Below are 18,289 nucleotides of genomic sequence, written 5' to 3'. Positions count from 1 at the left end.
TACTGTCTCCGCTCTGCCCCAGTGAAAAGGTTCCTGGGTATGCCCAACACAAGACAATTTAAGTGCCTTGTTCTGCTTCAGATGGTAGAAACCCAAAACACAAAGAGAGCTCATGGTTGGTGGTTTCTTTCTTCCTTTTTTGCAATTGATGTTTGCCAGAGCTGCACTTCTGACAGGAGAAACAGTGGATGTCTGATACAAACATCCCCATAGTGTGAGAACAAAAAAAGCCAGCCTTACCGGAGTCTATTTTTTTTTATTGGGAGATAATGCCATGCTAGATTTGTTGACACTGTGTTCAAACAACCCAGACCGTTTGAGTTGTTGACATGAAGTGACGGTTTTATAGAAAAATTAAGAAAAAAAGAGCATAGTAAAAAAAAAAAACAATAATAAAAAAACATGTACTGGGATTTTTTTCTACATTAAAAACAAAGTTTTTACAAAAAAAAAAGACAGTGAAAAACCATACCATTTAAATAAAAATATACCCATAATATAAAATAAAAAATCAGTATAAGATGACATTAAACCAGGTTCTTGGAATGAGACAATCATAGTGGGACTGATGCAGTCAGATGTCCACATAAGCAAATGACATGGGTATTTGAACATGGTACAAAAAAAGAAAAGCAAAATAAAGGTGTGAACAAAAGACAGTTTTATTTAAAAAGCCTCTCGCAAATCTTCATCAAAAACCATTGGCGTTTTTTTGTGGAAAACAAAAGTGAAGTTTCTATTCCTCGAGGCTTTGTAAAGAGAGGACGAGATCAGATCTGCTGTGGTACACAGGTCACTGAAGGACTCCTGCTTTTTTCCTCTCAGAAAATAAATGACAAAACAGTAAGAAAAAAACAAAAACAAAAACAAACCCAAAACAAACTGGGTTGCGAAATTTCCTCTGAACAGGAAATCATTTTCTTGTGGCTAAATGATAATAAGCAGAAGCTGTCATCAGTTAGGGATATTAAATAACATTATCGGGTTCGACATGAACGATATCCACTGACAGAATGACAGAAAGATACTGTTTGGCTTTAACTCAAGTTACAGAGAACCCGCATTTTATCAGTTCATCTTAAATAATTCTTACATATTTGGTTCGAGAGTTACTTTCTACTCTGTGTATCTGCCTGTTGTATGAAGAGTGCTGTCAGGGTGTGTGTTTACCATGGTGACCCTAATGACCCTCTGGCAACAGCTTTAACAATTCATATGATCTTGGTTATTCTTACACTTTTTAAATCCAGTTTATACATCAAAACATCAACATTTTGTCAGATTTTGACAAAAGTCCCAAACTACTTCTGGGCTTTAAAGAAGAAAGGTGATGCAAGCTAGAAATGGAAAACGTAGCTGCATTGACACCCTTCAAAACATCTTTAGAAATTGCCTAGTTTTAACTAGTTAACCTAGTTAACCCAACCTCTGGACTCTTAAAAAAATGTGGTCGAGTGTTGGATTTCAAGAATTAGCTGTAAAATTATGAGTGAATATTCAGACGTAAACAAAGTGGAAGAATATTATAAAACCACACTATTAATGCCGATTCATGAAGTTCAGCCCTTTGTGTGTAAATATAAGCATGAACAACACGATGGTTCTCTAGAAAAATGGCAAATTTCTCAACACTTTGCTTTTTTTAATCATTGTAACAAGGCTGCATTGAACAAAGTGACTCACTGTACACAATATCTCACCTCTTTTGTAGCTTGGCCTCAACTAAATAAAACAAAGCCAAAAATGTACTAAGTTTTGTCCATATATTGGGTGGACATGAAGGTCATCACAGAATAATATAACAAGCTAACACTGTTGAATGCAGCGTCAAGTCGGAATGAACCACCCAACAATTACTTTACTAAACAGCTTTCATTAAGGTGTTGTGGTCTTCATCCTAAAGGTTTGTAGAAACTGAATGGAAAGCACTTGTTGCTTTATTTCTTTCTGAGATTAACAGCACACATCATAAAAATCAGGGTTCCTACACACTTTCTGTTTGGAAATTCCAAACGTTGCCAGACTCGGAATTTTCAAAATTTCAGGATCCAATTTTGACCTTTTTTTTTTAAATCAAAATGTCTTTGAATGTGCGTGAATCTTTAAAGTGGTGTTTTTGAGCTGTATGTTTTAAACATGAAAACCCCAAAAATTGGGCACAAAAGCTAGGCAACAGGGATCAATGATTTTTTTTTTCTTTTTGAGGGACAAAAAATACTGTTTACAGTTTTTCCACTTAGTTTGTGATTCTAAAGACAGACTTGAGGTCGTCATTAAAAATCAATCTTTATTTGGTAAAAGATTCATATGCTTTAGGGTTGGGCAGCCTTGTTACTGCATAACGTATTTGTAAGGGCCAAGGCGGTATGGAGGGTTGAAGTCAACCCGCCACTGTTATGCCTCTGAGACACCAAGCGAGCTACTAACAGAACCGTAAAAGCTAAGCTTGCATCGTGGCTGGAGGGTGTGATGTAGTGACAACGGATAGTCCGGTTGCTTAGATTCACTTGGACACTCACATGGGCTGCTCTGATTGGTAATTTCCGAATGACCAGCGGCAGCTTGAAGAGGATCTGGTTCTTGTAGCCATGCTGCTTTGAGTAAAGGGCTAAAAATACAAATGGCTCAAATTTAAAGCTTGATGTGCTAAATGAACCAAATATGGACATCATGACTATGTTAATCTTTTGAATAGAGTTATATGAAAAAATATTCTTTGTTCCAGCACGTTTTAATAAAAAATAAAAAGAATTATTTAACTTTTTAGAAAGTCCAACAGGGAGTCTGGAAACATTTTTTTTTGCCTAGACCATTTCATTTTTTCCATATTACTCATTTCAGGACTGCGTAGGAACCCTGTAAAATTGACAGAACAGACAAGTGCAGTAACTGGTTAGAAAATCAAACCAACAAGCATGCGTCTGTGTTGTGCTTTCATAACAGCTCAGCCTCACATTGCACAACCCAGCAGGGATCACTCCTGCACCTGTCACGCCGTGAATGCATAAACCCTCAGGAGAGGCAAGGTTTTCCTGAAATCAAATCATGCCGACTTGTCCTCACTTCAGGTTTAAAAAAAAAAAGGAAAAAAAAGTGACATCAAAAATATCTTTAATAAAAAAAGAAACATGTCACTCTCTCACAAAGCTTGGTTTACCTCATGAGTCATAAAGTCTCAAGGCCACTACTGTTCCTGATTTTCTTTTTTTTTTTATACATTTCCAAGTCTAGAAAACTGATTTCAGTTCAGTTGGGTTTGATTGCTTTCCATTTTCTAGTCATTATCAAACAACACTGAGGATCTTGGGACGCAGTGAACATCTGTCCAAGGAGAGGTACACTGACCTACTTCTTTAATATTTTATACATTCAGTAACATGGATTATTAGGGTTGTTTATGATTGATTCAGAAGATGTTTATGTATATCGCTGGTCATGCAGCAAGCCGTGTCTGAGTGGAGGTTTTAAGGCAGAGGTTCCATGCAACAATTGTAAGCACAGGTGGACGACAAAAACTGGTCCACAAATCCTTGAGCTCAATGTGTACACGTCCAGTTTACGTATACTAAAAGTTCACGTCTGTGCAAATTATTTGCCACATGACCAGGTTGATTTGGGTACTTCACTGAGAAGAAGTCGTTTAGAGAATAAAAATAATGTGTGTAACAAGTGTGCCTTCAGTGTTACTGCCACCACATTGGTGCCATATTCAAGTGTGTTTATCTTAATGTTCAGTAGGGGGTAAATCTGAGCAGCTGCTTCATCTGAACGTGCTTTGGTGCTTCTGCTGATGCATTTCTCAGCACCTCTAAAAGTGCTTCCACGCTGCTCCTCCGGCCTGTCCCGTCCCCAACAGTCTTTTGTGGATGGTTTCAAAGGGCTTTGGCACTCGTGGTGTGGGAGGTGCTGTGGGAAGCGGGTTTCTGCGGGTAGCGGCTGTAGTAGTAGACCTGGAACAGGATGGCGACGTCTACGAACACCTGCAGCAGCCCGCACGTCCAGAACTGCACGGGAGCCTGTGTGAGCAGGAAGTAGCCCGTTTTAAAGGTGTCGCCGCTGGTCCACATCAGCACCATCTTGATACTGGAAGGAAAGAATGAGAGAAAGTGTGGTGAGGAAGGCTACAACCTCAGGACAAGTCACTCTGACATAAAATGGTTTAAAATAACTGATTGACGGGCACTGCTTTTCCTGTGTGTTTGAAGCGTTGCGTATAAAAGGCAGACTTTCCAAAGTGGAGACTTTTACCAACTCATTTTTAAGTGTAAAAAAGTTGAGTCAAGTCCTCTAAATGGGTTCTTCTTTGTTGAAACATTTTGTCTTTTACCCAAAAGACAAACTCAGCCTTTTAAGCAGCACCTTCGCATAGTGAATCAACCAGTTGCTGGTGACACCCAAAGCTAGTTGTTCACATGCAAAAGGAGGACCATTAGCCTAACGATCGATTGTTAGTGCCCTAAGTGGTTTTCAAACCCCAAAGTACATTACGGCGAAGACTGGTTCATCCCAAAGAGCCGGTCCCCTGACAAATTTACAGAGAAATTTAAGCCAAGCTGAGAATGCTCTTTCTCTGGTGTTGTTAATGTAGATGTTTTTACCACCTAAGTGGCAAGGCACAAGTACTTCAGATTTTTTTTTAGAATATGTGATCAGAGGGGAAAAAAAATGTATACACTCAAAAATTGTACATAAAAACCCCCAAAACAAACTGAAGTAATGTAGACGAAGTCTGAATCATTCCAATATAAAACAACTTTCCAGCTGAGTTACAATTTTCAGTGATTTGAGAATTTTCTTTTTTCCTGTTACCCAACATGCAAGTTCTTCCCTAAAAAGCTAAGCAGCAAACCACCACAACCACAAGCATACATTAGCAAGTGGTAATTGTAAAAATTAGGCAAATAGATTAGTGGTTCAATCAGTTTTCCATTTGCAGTTAGAGGCTTATTCTTGGTTTAATGAAACAAGCACACTATCAAGGGATAATGGTATCCATCCATTATTTTAGGTAATAGTTACAATTTTTAATGCACTTAATGTGCAATTTTAGTTTTTAGCTGAATGCATACAACTAACTTCATATGAGCTCCTTAATCAGAATAAAGCAATAAATCAGCCTCTGAGTAACTATCATTATTAAACCCAATTTATGAATGATAACTTAGTGATTGCCCCTGTTGTTCAAACAAACAAAAGCAACAAACAAACTCAGGGTTGGAATAATGGTTTACACAGGTACAGTGAGCTGAAAGTCAGGGTTTTCTGTATCACAGAGGCTCTCTTTCAACCCAGCCAGATTGTCATGGTAACAGAGGCTGAACTCATCACTTGCTCCAGAGCAGTTTATGAGTTCAGTTTCAGTTTAAATTGTCTGTAAGGCAAAATACATGATTCTAGTCTTTCTTTTTTGTTGGGAGTGTCACTAACACCACTAAACAGTCTTTATTTTCCAGAAAATGATCAGAAAGGCTTTTCAAAATAAAACTTTAGTTTCTAATGTGTCAAATTTTGGTAGGATTTTGCTCCAACTTCAAATTAGTCACAGAGAAAGAATGCTGATCACAGCAGGGCTGTAGGTCTGAGTAGTTTTAATAGTTCAGGCAGGAAGGAAATGGCAAATTTGCCACAGTACAAAAACCATGGGAAATTGAAATAATGATTCTACTTAGGGCTCCAGGTGGCTATTACCTCTATATCCTGTGACACATTTCTAACAATATAACTCACAAGGGAGCTACTAGGATACATTGACTTGTCCATAATAACATCTTGAAATAAGCTAGGGCACAGATTTTACAGTAAAGCATAAGTTTTATTGTTTTATAAGCAGTGAAAGAAAAGCATCCATGTAATTTGACAGGACATACTTCATCCAGGGATCCTTCATTTCCTCCCTGCCATTTAAAAACACTGAACTCAGTAAGGCAGCAAAACAAGTCTAACTATAAAATCAAGCAAAGAAATAACCAACTTGTATAGGCGCTTGAAAAATCGCAATGTCACAACAACAAAAATCATTGTAAGGAGCAGAATATACAGTATTTAATGTAGCATATAAACAGAGCACATAAAGTAAGGAAAGTTGTGTTTGGTTGATGTATTTTTTTGTGATAAATGCTTTTTGTTAGTAAATCTTATACCTTTGAAAAACCTGTTGACTTTCCTGTAAATGGTGCCACATTTGTTAGGAAAATGCATTTGTTTAGCAGCAGAGTTGAATATGTGGGTTGTGTCCATGAAAAACTTGCCAAATCTTCTCTGCTAAAGGGAACTGGCTTGCTTTGAGCTTTTGGTACCCCAGGTGCTGTTAATCAGGTGCTAATCAGACACCTGATTGTCAGCGCCTGTGAGCGACTAGTTGCAATCCCATATCTCTGCAGGCTTAGACCAAACTCTATCCTCCATGATGACAACACTCTGCCCCACAGAGCTGGATTTATCAGACTATCTCCAGAATTTGGGAGTGGAGAGGATGGAATGGCCTGCCTGCAGTCCTGACCTCAACCCCACTGAACAACTGAGGAATCAGCTAGGGCAGGGGTGGCCAATCCTGGTCCTCAAGGGCAACTATCCTGCATGTTTTCCTGCTCCAACATACCCGATTCAGTGGTTAAATTACCTCTTCTTGTTCTGCAGAAGCCTGGTAATCACCCATTGATTCAAATCAGGCGTGTTGGAGCAGAGAAACAAGTAAAACATGCAGGATAGTGGCCCTCGAGGACCAGGATTGGCCACCCCTGAGCTAGGGGTTGCTGTTTATTCCAGAGCAGCCAACACAACCACATTTTATTTGCAATGCAAGTCAGCCAAACACAAATTTCCTTACTTTTTATGTTATATTCATTTGCATTTCTGTAGTTGCTACTATCTCAAATATTCAAAAAGAGGAAAAAAAAAAGCTTTTAGGCCCTTTAGATTTAAAAATATCTCATTCAGTAAGTATATCAAATAATGTTTCATATCTTGACAGGAAAATCTGACTTCTTCTAGTTTTAAAGTTTTTCCAATTAGATAAAAATCCTGTTTTTGTTTTTTGTATCTGACACTGACCCAAAACAAGAAATATAAACAATAATGTGTCTAATTACACTAAGATAGTCCGGGGGACTAGGTTCAATTGGGTGTGGAATCCCACAAAACTTTCACACCTTCATTTGGTTTGGTTTACTTTCACACTGCACTACTGAAAATGGACCAAACTCACTGGACGTCACATTATAATAGCTGTTCAGTTGGGGTGGTGTTATATATGTTCTAAAATAAAGGTAAGTACTACAGAGAAATAGAAGAAAACCAGTTGCTCAGCCGCCTTTATCCACTGTATCAAGCCCTTGCCATATCGTGAATAGTTTATTGTTGCAGGACCCTCACAGATTAAGTTACACTACACCTGCTGAAACACTTGCTTGAAACACTTAAATCCGTCTCCTGCTACACATAGAAAACTACTGACATCATGTGAAGGAAGTGCTCCGTCCCTCTGGAATGGGCGAGGCAACAGGCTATCCAGCATGTTGCTCTGTATACAAGATGAAAAAGACAGCAGAGAGTGAGAGACTACAATGTGACCACTTCCTCTCTTTGGGTAACTGTATAGCCTGTTTGCATTCACACTGCAAGTGAACCGACCCTGGGTTCAATTGCAAACAAGTTCGCTTGTTTGGGCCGCACCAGGGTTTGAATGAGCTTTCACACCTGACTAAACAGAGTGGATTATTCAAAGAAACGGACTCTGGTCCATTTAAAACGGACCGAACAGCTCTGGTGTGAAAGCGCGCAAACAGCTTGTTCAAACTAGAAATAAAGTGGATCACTGCTGTTTTAAAACAACTCCAATCTCCAGAACTTTCATAGTCAGTCCCTCCAGGATTTCATTGGCATTTTTGGTGATTGTTGCGGGCTAAAATGCCTGATTTTGCAGGGCATTTTCCTAAAAGTTGCGATATTTTTTTTTTACTAAAATCAATAAAAAACCATAACTTTTAATATATAAACCAAAAACACTTACTAGTTTTGTAAGATAATTACCAACAAACATTGACATTCTCAAAAGGTGCTTTATTTGAGAACTTTGATAGCTTCTAAACTGACATTCATGACCATTTCTGGATTGTCCCTCATCTGCAGCTCTCCTCACATGTTTTGAGGGTAGGAAACTGGTTTGCGACTGCAGTGAAGTTAGTTCCGCGGAGTTAGCGGCGTCTAGCTCACGGCTGACCCAAAACAGGAGAGCTAATGTTGGCCAGCTGTCCCTAAGTGAACCACCGCGCTTGAGAGAAGGGGCCGGCAGAGAACGGCTGACCGACATTAGCGCTTGGAATTCTGTGGTCATTTACAAGCAGACAGTGGTAACAGAAGCAAGATGTAACACTTCCAGAGGAACCAGGGGTCACTTTGGGAAGGAATTCTAGATTTTTGCCAGAATAACTGGGTAATGTAAAGTTGACAGTGAAGTGAAGGATAAAAAAATAACATACATATAAAGCACTCTGACATTTTGAAGACTGAAGTTGTTTTAAGACAGCAAAATTTGCTTTGGAAGTGGATTCCTTCAGTTTAGTTATTAGACGATACAGTCCAAGTGGGCTGACTTCCAAGGCAAATTTTGCAGTCCTAAAACAACTTCAAACTTTTACAGTGGTTCAGGAAAACACTATAAACCTTTACATCTCCATCAGTTTCAGTTTATAAGGTTATTTTAGTAGAAACATCAAACTCCTGCTAGGAGTGCTGCAGCTTGCATTTCATGTAAGTTCCTGTAATGCAAAACTACTGGTGGTGGAAAGCTTTCCAAAAAAGGGTTTGCATAAACCGCTATGACATTTTTAAGTTCAGAGCTGAGTTAAGACAGCAGCAATCTGCTTCAGTCTCAGCTCCATTTGGATTAGCAGTTAGTTCATTAGGTTTGTCGAACCTGAACCATTTTTCCAAAGTGAAGTGATTAAAAACCTGTCAACACAATTAATATCTACATTAATTATTCACAACTTTTCTACAGAAACCCAACTTAAAATCATTGGAATATCCTATTAAATGCGTACTCTTCACTAACAATTGTGTAATTCTTAACCCTCCCAAGGCTTTCGGGTCAAATTGATCCAAAGTTACAAGAGCTTCTCTACTTCTCTCCATCTTTTGAGAACTTCGGGAGTGTCAAACCCAACTCTGGCACCTGAAGCGCAGCACCTGATTGTAGCTTGTTATGTTGTTTTTCTAATCTTTAACCAGATTGTGACATCTCAGACTTTCCAGACATTACAAACTGCTGTAAGTGATTACTGTGGAGCAAGTGCACAGTTCAATCAATGTCACCTGCTGAGCCAAATCAGATGAAGCCCGACACATTCAAGCTCATAATCAATACCGAATGAAGGTTTAAACAATTATCCGACTGAATTTCCTTCAAATCCTTGAAGATATACAACTGCAATTCTGAAAAAGTTGGGACATTGTGTAAAACATAAAACAAAACAGAACACAATGACTTGCAATAAACCCAGATGTTATTCACAATGGAACATAATAAACATATGAAATGTTTAAACTAAGAAATTGTATCATTTTAGAAAACAATAACGCAATTTTGAATTTGATGGCAGCAACATCTTAAAAAAGTTGAGATTGGCAACAAAAGGCTGTGCAGGGTAGTGGTACAAAAAAAAACAGCTGAGAATTTTTGCAACTAATTAATTAGCAACAGATCAGTAAGAGGACTGGGGATAAAAAGAGCATTTTAGAGGCTGAACCTCTCAGAAGTAAAGATGGGAAGAGGTTCACCTGTCTGTGAAAAACTGTCTAAAATTAGTGGCACAATTTCAAAATAATGTTCCTCTATTTCATCATCTACAGTTCATAATATTAAAAGATTTCAAGAATCTGGAGAAATCTCTGAGCTGAAAAGACAAAAGACTGAAAGTCAATATTAGATGCTGTGATCTTGGGGCCCTCAGGGGCCACTGCATTAAAACCAAATCTGATTCTGTTCTGGACATCACTGCATGAACTCAGGAACACTTCCACAGGTCATTGTCTGTAAACACAGCTCACTGTTCCATCCACAGATGATGGTTAAAGCTCTAATTTGCAAAAAAAAGAAGCCATATATGGAAACCATTCACAAACGCCACCATGTTCTCGGGGCCAAAGCTCATTTAAAATGAACCGTTCTGTTGTCAGATAAATCAAAATTTGAAAACCTTTTTTGGGAAACAACAGTTGCCACGTCCTCCGTCCTGAAGAGGAGAGGGATCATTGGCTTGTTATCAGCGCACTGTTCAAAAACCTTCAGAGGGAATGCGCCCAAGAAGAATCCTTATCAGATGTTTTTCAGAGACTTCTTTTGGTCATGATCCATACCTCATGACCACGAGTGAGGGTTGGAACGAAGATGAACCAGTAAATCAAGAACTCTGCCTTTCAGCTCATCGCCTTCGTCGCCTGAACAGAGTGGAGTTTTGTCCTCCTCATCCTGCAGACAAGGCCCTGATCCATCGATCCGTCAAGTCATCTTCTGCTCTATCCTGCCATTACTTGTGAAAAACACTCAGATATGTGAACTCCTCTGCCTGAAACAAAAAACTTACCCCTGACCAAAATGGAGCATTCCAGATTTTTTTCCATTGAGAACCATGGCCTCAGACTTAGAAGAGCTAAAAAATGGTTAAGGTACGAATTCAAGTTAAAGTTAAAAGTTAAAGTTAGATAATTAGATAATTTATACATTTCATAGATTGATGCAACAAAAAGGTAAACACCTGCTGGCTGTTCTGAATAACACAATACTCTGACAGTCCATCAGTCAGACCTTCACAGTACATTAGCCCAAAATACAAAAGGTACACACAACGTTCTGCAACTGCTTTGTATGAAGCATAACAGAACGAACTGAGTGATCTCAGGAAACTTAATTTAGGTGAACTGTAGGCTGACAGTGTCTTTTGGGGAGATCACATCCAAGCTAACCTTACACAGTCAGATCATAACTTCTATTTGATAGGGAATTGAGCAAATTTGTTAACTCCACACTAAATTTTGGTAATGTTCCAGGGCAATCTGAAATAATTATTACAGCGTAATCTTTGGCTCCAGTAGGAGGTGATATTAAAGAAAGGAGAAGTGTTTGTGTTGTCATATTCATACACCTTTCTACCTAAAAGAAGTCAAATAGGAAGACGAGGCGATCTTCCCAGTTGGACTGACTGCAAACACAACTGTCTGTTCCAGTCTTGCCATTTTCCTTGCACTCCCTTTTGATTCTTTTCCTGGCTGCATTTTCACTTTTTTTTTCACTTTCATCATAAAGCTTACTCTCTAGAGCAAGTCTCCCTTTTCTTCCACCCATACATCCTTGCTCCATCTCCCTCTGCTACCTCTCACCTTTCTATAACTGTTTGCTTTTGCCTTCTCTCTATCTTACCTCTCTCACACTCGTCTCTCTCAGTAAGGAGATTGTTAGCTCTGTGGAAAGAAACCCTCCCCTCCCATCCTCCCACCCTCCGCTCCTCTGCGGCGGCTGTCTCAGTTTTGACGATGTGTACCTACAGGTAATGATGAGAGAGGCAGGACTGGTGTTTGATCAATACCTCTGCTGGCTCCTTAATAAGAGGTAACTCAGAAAAGATTGTGCAAACAGGGTGTGAACATGCCTGGCTACTTGTTTGTCACCATCTCTGAGACATGGAAAAGTTGAGGTAGAAAGCAGGCTGAGCTCAGTTGTAGGAACAGAGGTTGGGGACTAGAGCTGCTCAGGTGAGGTCCCTCTACATACATTTACTAAAGGAATCCTACACTAAAAGTTTAACAAACTGGACTGAACTTCAAGCAATTTGAGAATGTTTTAGGTGAAGCAATTATTTTTAGAGTAATATTATTGAAAGTTTGAGATTGCCTATTCATTCATACCGTTTTTGTTGTTAAGTGGGTCAGGACACATTCTATCAACAAAACAAGACAATGTTGGTTGCATTCATATATCTTATGTTAAAGGGGAAATGAAGTGTTTTGAAGCTAACAAATTAAAAAAAAGAAAGTCACAAAAGGTGCTTGTTTTCAGAGCCTCGCATTTTAAAAAATTTACACAAATTTTAAATTAATAATATAAGACTGAAAAATTTACTAGGGTCTTTTCGGCATTTTCCGTGATCACTTGGAAGTGTGATGTATCGAGAGCCCATCACAGGAACGCCAGTTTCACACTGGTAATTTCCTCTAAAAAGAGTAGGTAATTTATGCTTTAGACTGCTAGAGGACAAACTGACCACATTTCCTCACTCTGTCTTTACTCTCTCTACTCTCCGTGGTTGTATTTGTAATTATTTATATCATTAACGTGTTTTTCTTTGTCTTTCTTCCAATAGAATCTCCACCTGTTCCAGTCATTCTGTGTTTGTCTGTCTCTCTTTCCTGTCCTCTCAAACTCCAGCCGGTCGAAGCAGATGGCCACTCGTCCTGAGTCTGGTTCTGGTTCTGGTACTGCTGGAGGTTTCTTCCTGTTGAAAGGGAGTTTTTCCTTTCCACTGTCACCAATGTGCTGCTCAGGATGGGAGACTGTGGCAAAGTAAAGATTCAACGCAATTTTCTGGCTTCCTTGGATAGCTAACTTTTACTAACTGTCTCTTTATAACGTATGTAAATGTTGTTGTACAGTGCCCTGAGACGACCTTTATTGTGACTTGGTGCTACATAAATAAACTGAATTGAAATTAATTGAACCCTCCAGTTTTATCTCATTCAGTCTTGATAAAATAAAATAAAATAAAGCAAACTGCTGCTTTATGTGCGTTACGTACAGGCAAACAACTGTCATTTAGAGCCTTCATCTTAATTAGCGCATATAACCTTTAGTTATTTAAGGGAGTTTTTAAACTTCGTATTTTTATTTTATTTTACTTTAATCATTTTCTCTTACTTGGTTTTTGTTGTTTCTAGTCTTTTCTCAAAACTGTTATTTGTTTAGCAGGATAACTACACATCATGGGGTGGCTCTTCAGACCTTCTCACTGTCACCAGCGAGAAGGTCACAGTGTGGAGTTTGCATTTTTTCTTTGTGCGTGTTTTCAGTGGGTTTTCTCCGGGTAGTACGGTTTCCTCCCACAGACTAAAATCGTGCATGTTAGGTTCATTGGTAATTCTAAAACTTGTCTCTAGGTGTGGGGGAGAGCGTGAATGGTTGTTTGTGTAATTTGTATCTCTTTGAAGGACCTGTCCAGGATGTCCCTGCCTCTCACACAATGACTCCTGGAGACGAGCACCAGCTTCCTTTGACTCAGAAAGGAGAAGCAGTTAAAGAAAATGAATGGATGGATGGACTACATGTCATGCAGCTAAAGACATTCCTTCACAAACTGCTTTTACTCCATCACTGAATCTCTGCAAGACTTTTACCCTGAAGGAAACAGTATGAAATTTCATGTTCATCTGTCACCTGCGGGAGTCCTGAGTGATCGGAGATGATGGAGGGGTGATGGGTTGGACGGATGATCTGAAGGTTCTCCTGTTGAACCAATCCACAGCCGTACTGGAGCTCAGCTCTGCAGACTCGCTACACACAGCATCACAATGTGCCAGGTCACTTGGGCGATTGGCCCGCAGGATCAGTAGTCAGTCCAGATCTGTCGTAGCACATGGCTGTGTGTGCAGACAGCAGCCTGCAGGCTAAATAAGGTGCTGGCTCTGTTATCTAGCATTCTGGGATGCAACTGAAGACTGCAATCTTTATAAGGCTGCAGTTGGCTGTCGGCATGTCCCTTTTTTCCGTTTTGTTTGTTGTTGTGTTTTATTTATGGCAAGATGGTCAGTATCAGCAACAGTATCAGTATGTACCTCTGGCTCTCGAGCCTCTGGACCAACTAATTATAGCAGCAGCCTGAAAACTACTAACACACAAAAAAACACCACCTTATCCTTTAGGAACCCATACACACAAACCTTCCACTACTATGTTTAATGACCCCCATAAAATATGTCCTTACAAATATTTACTGTAACACAGACTGCAGTGGCTTCACTTGGACTTTAAATCTACTTTCAACTAGCTTCAAAGACTGAAGGGAAATCCTAAAAGCTGTGAAAAAGAATTTATTACAAGAAGACTCCATTAAAGAAACTTATTAAGATCTGAAAATTCATTGCCAATTATGGTAACGAATAAGCCTTTTCCAAAGCAAATCAACGACACAATTAAGCCTCAATACTGCTTTTTTATATCAACACATGGTCTATAATAAAAAAAAACCTAATGCTACTTTTCTGTTCTTTCTTTAGGGGTGAATGAGTTACAAAGGAGCCAAAAAATATTCTTTTTTCCTATTTAGTTTAAGCTTATGGAAACTGATCTGAAAAGTAAAAAAGAAAAACAGCTCTAAAAACCTGTGTTTAATATTACAGTAATACACAAGCAGGTCAGAGGGCCCTCCAAATTTTGAAACAATGGAGATTGTCCCCCCCAATAAATTAGTTGAGGAAGCTATAAATTTAGAAAATATAATATTAAAAACAGAAAGCATAGCCACCATTTATATAGGCAAAGCGGTGCATTCGAGTCTTTTGAAAATGATTATTATATTAATTTTTTGACTACTGGCTGTAAAACAATTTTCCCCTAGGGAATAATAAAGATTCTTGAATTGAACCGTGTTGAATTGAATTGCTTTGTTAAATGAGGCTGTCTCACTTGTGTTATCATAGATAGATGGATCTTAGTGAGAAAACCCTACCCCCAATCACTGGAACATTTTTCTATAATTTCTATTAATTCAACTCGTTGAAGACATCATCTTTGTCATCACAACAAACCCACCCCACCCTGAGAAATTTCTCCAGTAGCTTCAAACTGATATATGAGAGAGCCAAAAGGGAAGCAAGAACAACCACTCAATTTGACAACATCTTCCATTTTATGGCTTCCCTCCCTTTCCTTTCCTCATCCTCAGAACATTTTTCTAGTGAGGTCAAAGCAATACATTTTGGCAATGCATTTTCATTCCCAACTTGACATGTACTGTTGCATGGTTCACAAGCTCTTTGCATCACTTTTCAGTGCTGAGGGAACAAATCCACAGGTGTTTATCTACAGCTGGTAAATGTGCTTTTTTATCAAGAAGTAACAAGATCTGTGCAACATAATTAGATGGGAGTCTGAGGAAAGAGTCCAACTGCCCTTCAGATGCTCCCACCGCCACCCTTTAAAAAAAAAAAATTCTATCATTTTCTGGGATCTTTTGGCGTTACTTCTTTAATAAAAATCAAAATTATGTTTATAAATTTAAGAAAGTACGACTATGTGGTGAAATACACAAAATACTTTTTTTCTCCATGTTTTCATGGCAACTAATTTAGTGACTAGGTTAGGTTACAAACTAGGAAGATGGTCAAAAAAAATTATGTGAATAAAAAGAAAAGTTAAAAAAGCAACAAAAACAAAAAACAAACAAAAAAAAAACGGAGAGCAACAACCAAGAGTACCTTACACCTCAGGTATTTTCACAAATTCACAAGGCTGTCCCACATTAATGGGACCAGGGACATGTCCAGGGTGTATCCCACTTTGTGACCCTGAACAGGAACAAGCAGGTAAAGAGCTTGAATAGACTGATGTCCCAAAGTGGTCATGAAATGCTATAAGATGTGCATTACCAAAGAAACAGCTAAATTGAAACCGAATGCCCCTTTGTAGAAAATCACGCCATAGACGGTACATTTTCCATTTTAGTAAATCCACCACTGCTGTCATTATAAGTAGAAGAGGCGTTAGTGGCATTAAGTCATTAGAGGCAGAGTCAGATTATCTAAAATGTGCACTTCATTTGCTATACTCAGTTTAGTACACATTTATAAATCTCAGTTTTGCTGGTTTTCAATTGGAATGAATATGAGGCAGGCTGCTCTCTGACAATGCACTGTTTGGAAAAGTCCAAATGCACATGCTCAAAGTGTCATCAATTCTTGGGAGAACAGTGGGACTCGTGACTCCCCCCCCCCCACATACACGTCATTTCGTATTTCAGGAACTGATTGGTTATCTGACGAGCTTGTCGGACAGACAGCCAATCAACAGCAAAATGAGGGAGGTCAAGTGGGAGGTCTGTGCATGAAGTGGATTTGAAGCCCTTAGCCTGGAGAGAAACTTAAAATAAAGTGCTAAAATTGCAGATTTAATGTGTTGTGGTTCAAGGAGAAGATGTGTTAGAATGCTAAATAAAGCCATTTTAGTTTTCCGTGTCTGCTTCGGTGGGAGAGGACACTGCGAGTTGGAGCTGAACAACTCTGGGCTTGGAAATGACGCCTTTAGCTGAGACTGTTAGATACTTAAAATCATCATAACAACGTGTGTGATAACTTCAGAGTCAGACAAGAACTTTATCAGTCAGACAGTATTTGTCTGTGTGAAGCATGAAATGGTAACACGAAGGTATGATGTGACAAAAAGTGCATGTACAGTCCGACATGTAAAGAGTACAGAAGTTTACTTAGTCCTACCTCTATTCTCAGTCTCTGATTCTGAAACACAGACATACACATTTTCGTGAATTTCTTTTGGCTTCTAATACGTCCAACACAAACTGTTTCTCGTTTTCTCTTTTCTAACACTTTGTGTGTCAGAAAAGAGAACGTTAGAAACAGTTTCCGTCAGTTTCTGGGACAGACAACAAGACTACCACTCCACACACAATGTATGAGTGGCACTTTCGCAAACCTCAAAAGACCCATTCTGGTCACAGGGCAGGTACTGTTGTCACACAGCATCAGTGAGGATAACAGAGAACCTGCCGCTGAATTAACACCAGATAAAACCCAAATTCCTTTAGCTTTGTCCTCTTGGGAAAAGGAAGGACCTGTCACCTACCCCCTGAACTTCATTCATATTTCATTAAAAAACCTTCTCTGCTGCTGCCTGTCTGACAGGGTGTTTTGGTGGAGTGTATACATAATGAGGACACCCAGTATAATTCTCTCTAACTCCTCACTGGACTCCATTTCCTGCCACCTTAGGAGGGTGGAAAAGCTTCCTGCTGCAAGCCTAAAAATTCATGCACTGAAAGTTATCACTTAAAATGATTTGCAGGCAGTGAAGGGGTGGGTGGATGGTGACTAGTCCATTAGTTAGAAGAAAGTCAGCATGAGGTTTTATTTAAATGGAGTGCTGGATTGAATCTGATTGCTGTCTCGCTTTTTTGTTACTTTGTAAAAATCGGAGTAAATTCCAGACACTTACAGAAGACTCTACAGTGATTTTACTTCTGCACTTGTACCTTTTTTCCTACCCGCGTTCAACAATTTCCTAACGCTCACCTCTCATTTCAAAGCAATTAGAGCAAAACACAAAAGCAAACCTGTTTGTATCTCCGAAACTCGAGGTCTAATCTTCATAGAATTGGAAGTTTGAAAGTGCAGCATCTTCACTTTGTAGGTTGTAGCTTCATTTTCTCGCACACACACACACAAACAGACCAGACTCTATGAATGGTGCGCTGAGGTAAAGTAACCTAGCAACAGCCTGTCAGACTCAACAGGTTTTGCTCACGGGGAGGAGAGGACACAAACAATAAACAGACCTGGAAATGACAACGTCCTACAGTATGATTTCTGTACCTGCAGCAGGAAGAAAACAACACAAAGCCACCAGCACTGAACGTCACGTTTCAAGCTGAGTGAGGTTTACAGCATTTGGAAGTTATTTTGACTTTGAACATTAAAATAAACCTTCAAATTGATTTCTAATGTGATGTCAAAGCATGTTAATCAAATTTGGGTCAAACAGATATGACTGCCAAAATGTTTAAGAACAAGACTGAATTTCAGCTGGTCAAAAAACGGAATTTATACAACTTTTAGGAGTGTTTTATTTTATAAAGGGAGAAAAAAACAACAACAAATTAGTCTCAAAGATATTTCTTTAAAAAATTCGTGAAACTTACCTAACATATTGAAACTGAAGATTATGGTGTTACATTGTAATTTGCACTTCTAAAACAAATATATCTGCACAAGTCTAAATACGCAAATTAGTCTAGAATCAGGCTTTGTCCACACAAAAACAAAACCATTTCCAGAAAACCATGTCGGTTTCACCCAAACCAAAACACAGAAAACAGCCCAAAATCCTGTAGTAACTCTGCTGGGCCTTTGAACGGTACTGTTATGCCCAGCAATACACTAAAGACACAAAACAAGGTGTGTCGTAGATGCTCTATTGTGTAAAAACAAAAACAAGAAGAAGAAGAAGAAGAAGAAGAAAATGAATAGTGAAAACAAGAGCAAAAGACTTAATTGTTTTTATGGAAATTTCAAT

General features: G+C 38.9%; 1 protein-coding gene across 2 annotated transcripts in view; it reads right to left on the bottom strand.

Moving 5' to 3' along the window:
* Positions 1 to 446: 446 nt before the first annotated feature.
* Positions 447 to 18,289, bottom strand: part of slc66a2 (solute carrier family 66 member 2) — a 43,672-nt gene continuing 25,829 nt past the window's right edge. Inside the window, exon 5 of one of the 2 annotated variants that reach the window (XM_017420951.3) lies at positions 447 to 4,083. In XM_017420951.3, coding sequence (XP_017276440.1) covers positions 3,873 to 4,083 — 211 coding nt within the window. In that variant the 3' untranslated portion in view covers positions 447 to 3,872. The remainder of the gene's footprint in view (positions 4,084 to 18,289) is intronic. The other variant, XM_017420952.3, reaches the window with a different exon arrangement.

Source organism: Kryptolebias marmoratus, linkage group LG5 (assembly GCF_001649575.2).
Source record: "Kryptolebias marmoratus isolate JLee-2015 linkage group LG5, ASM164957v2, whole genome shotgun sequence".
NCBI lineage: Eukaryota > Metazoa > Chordata > Actinopteri > Cyprinodontiformes > Rivulidae > Kryptolebias > Kryptolebias marmoratus.
This window is presented reverse-complemented; position numbering and strand designations above follow the sequence as displayed.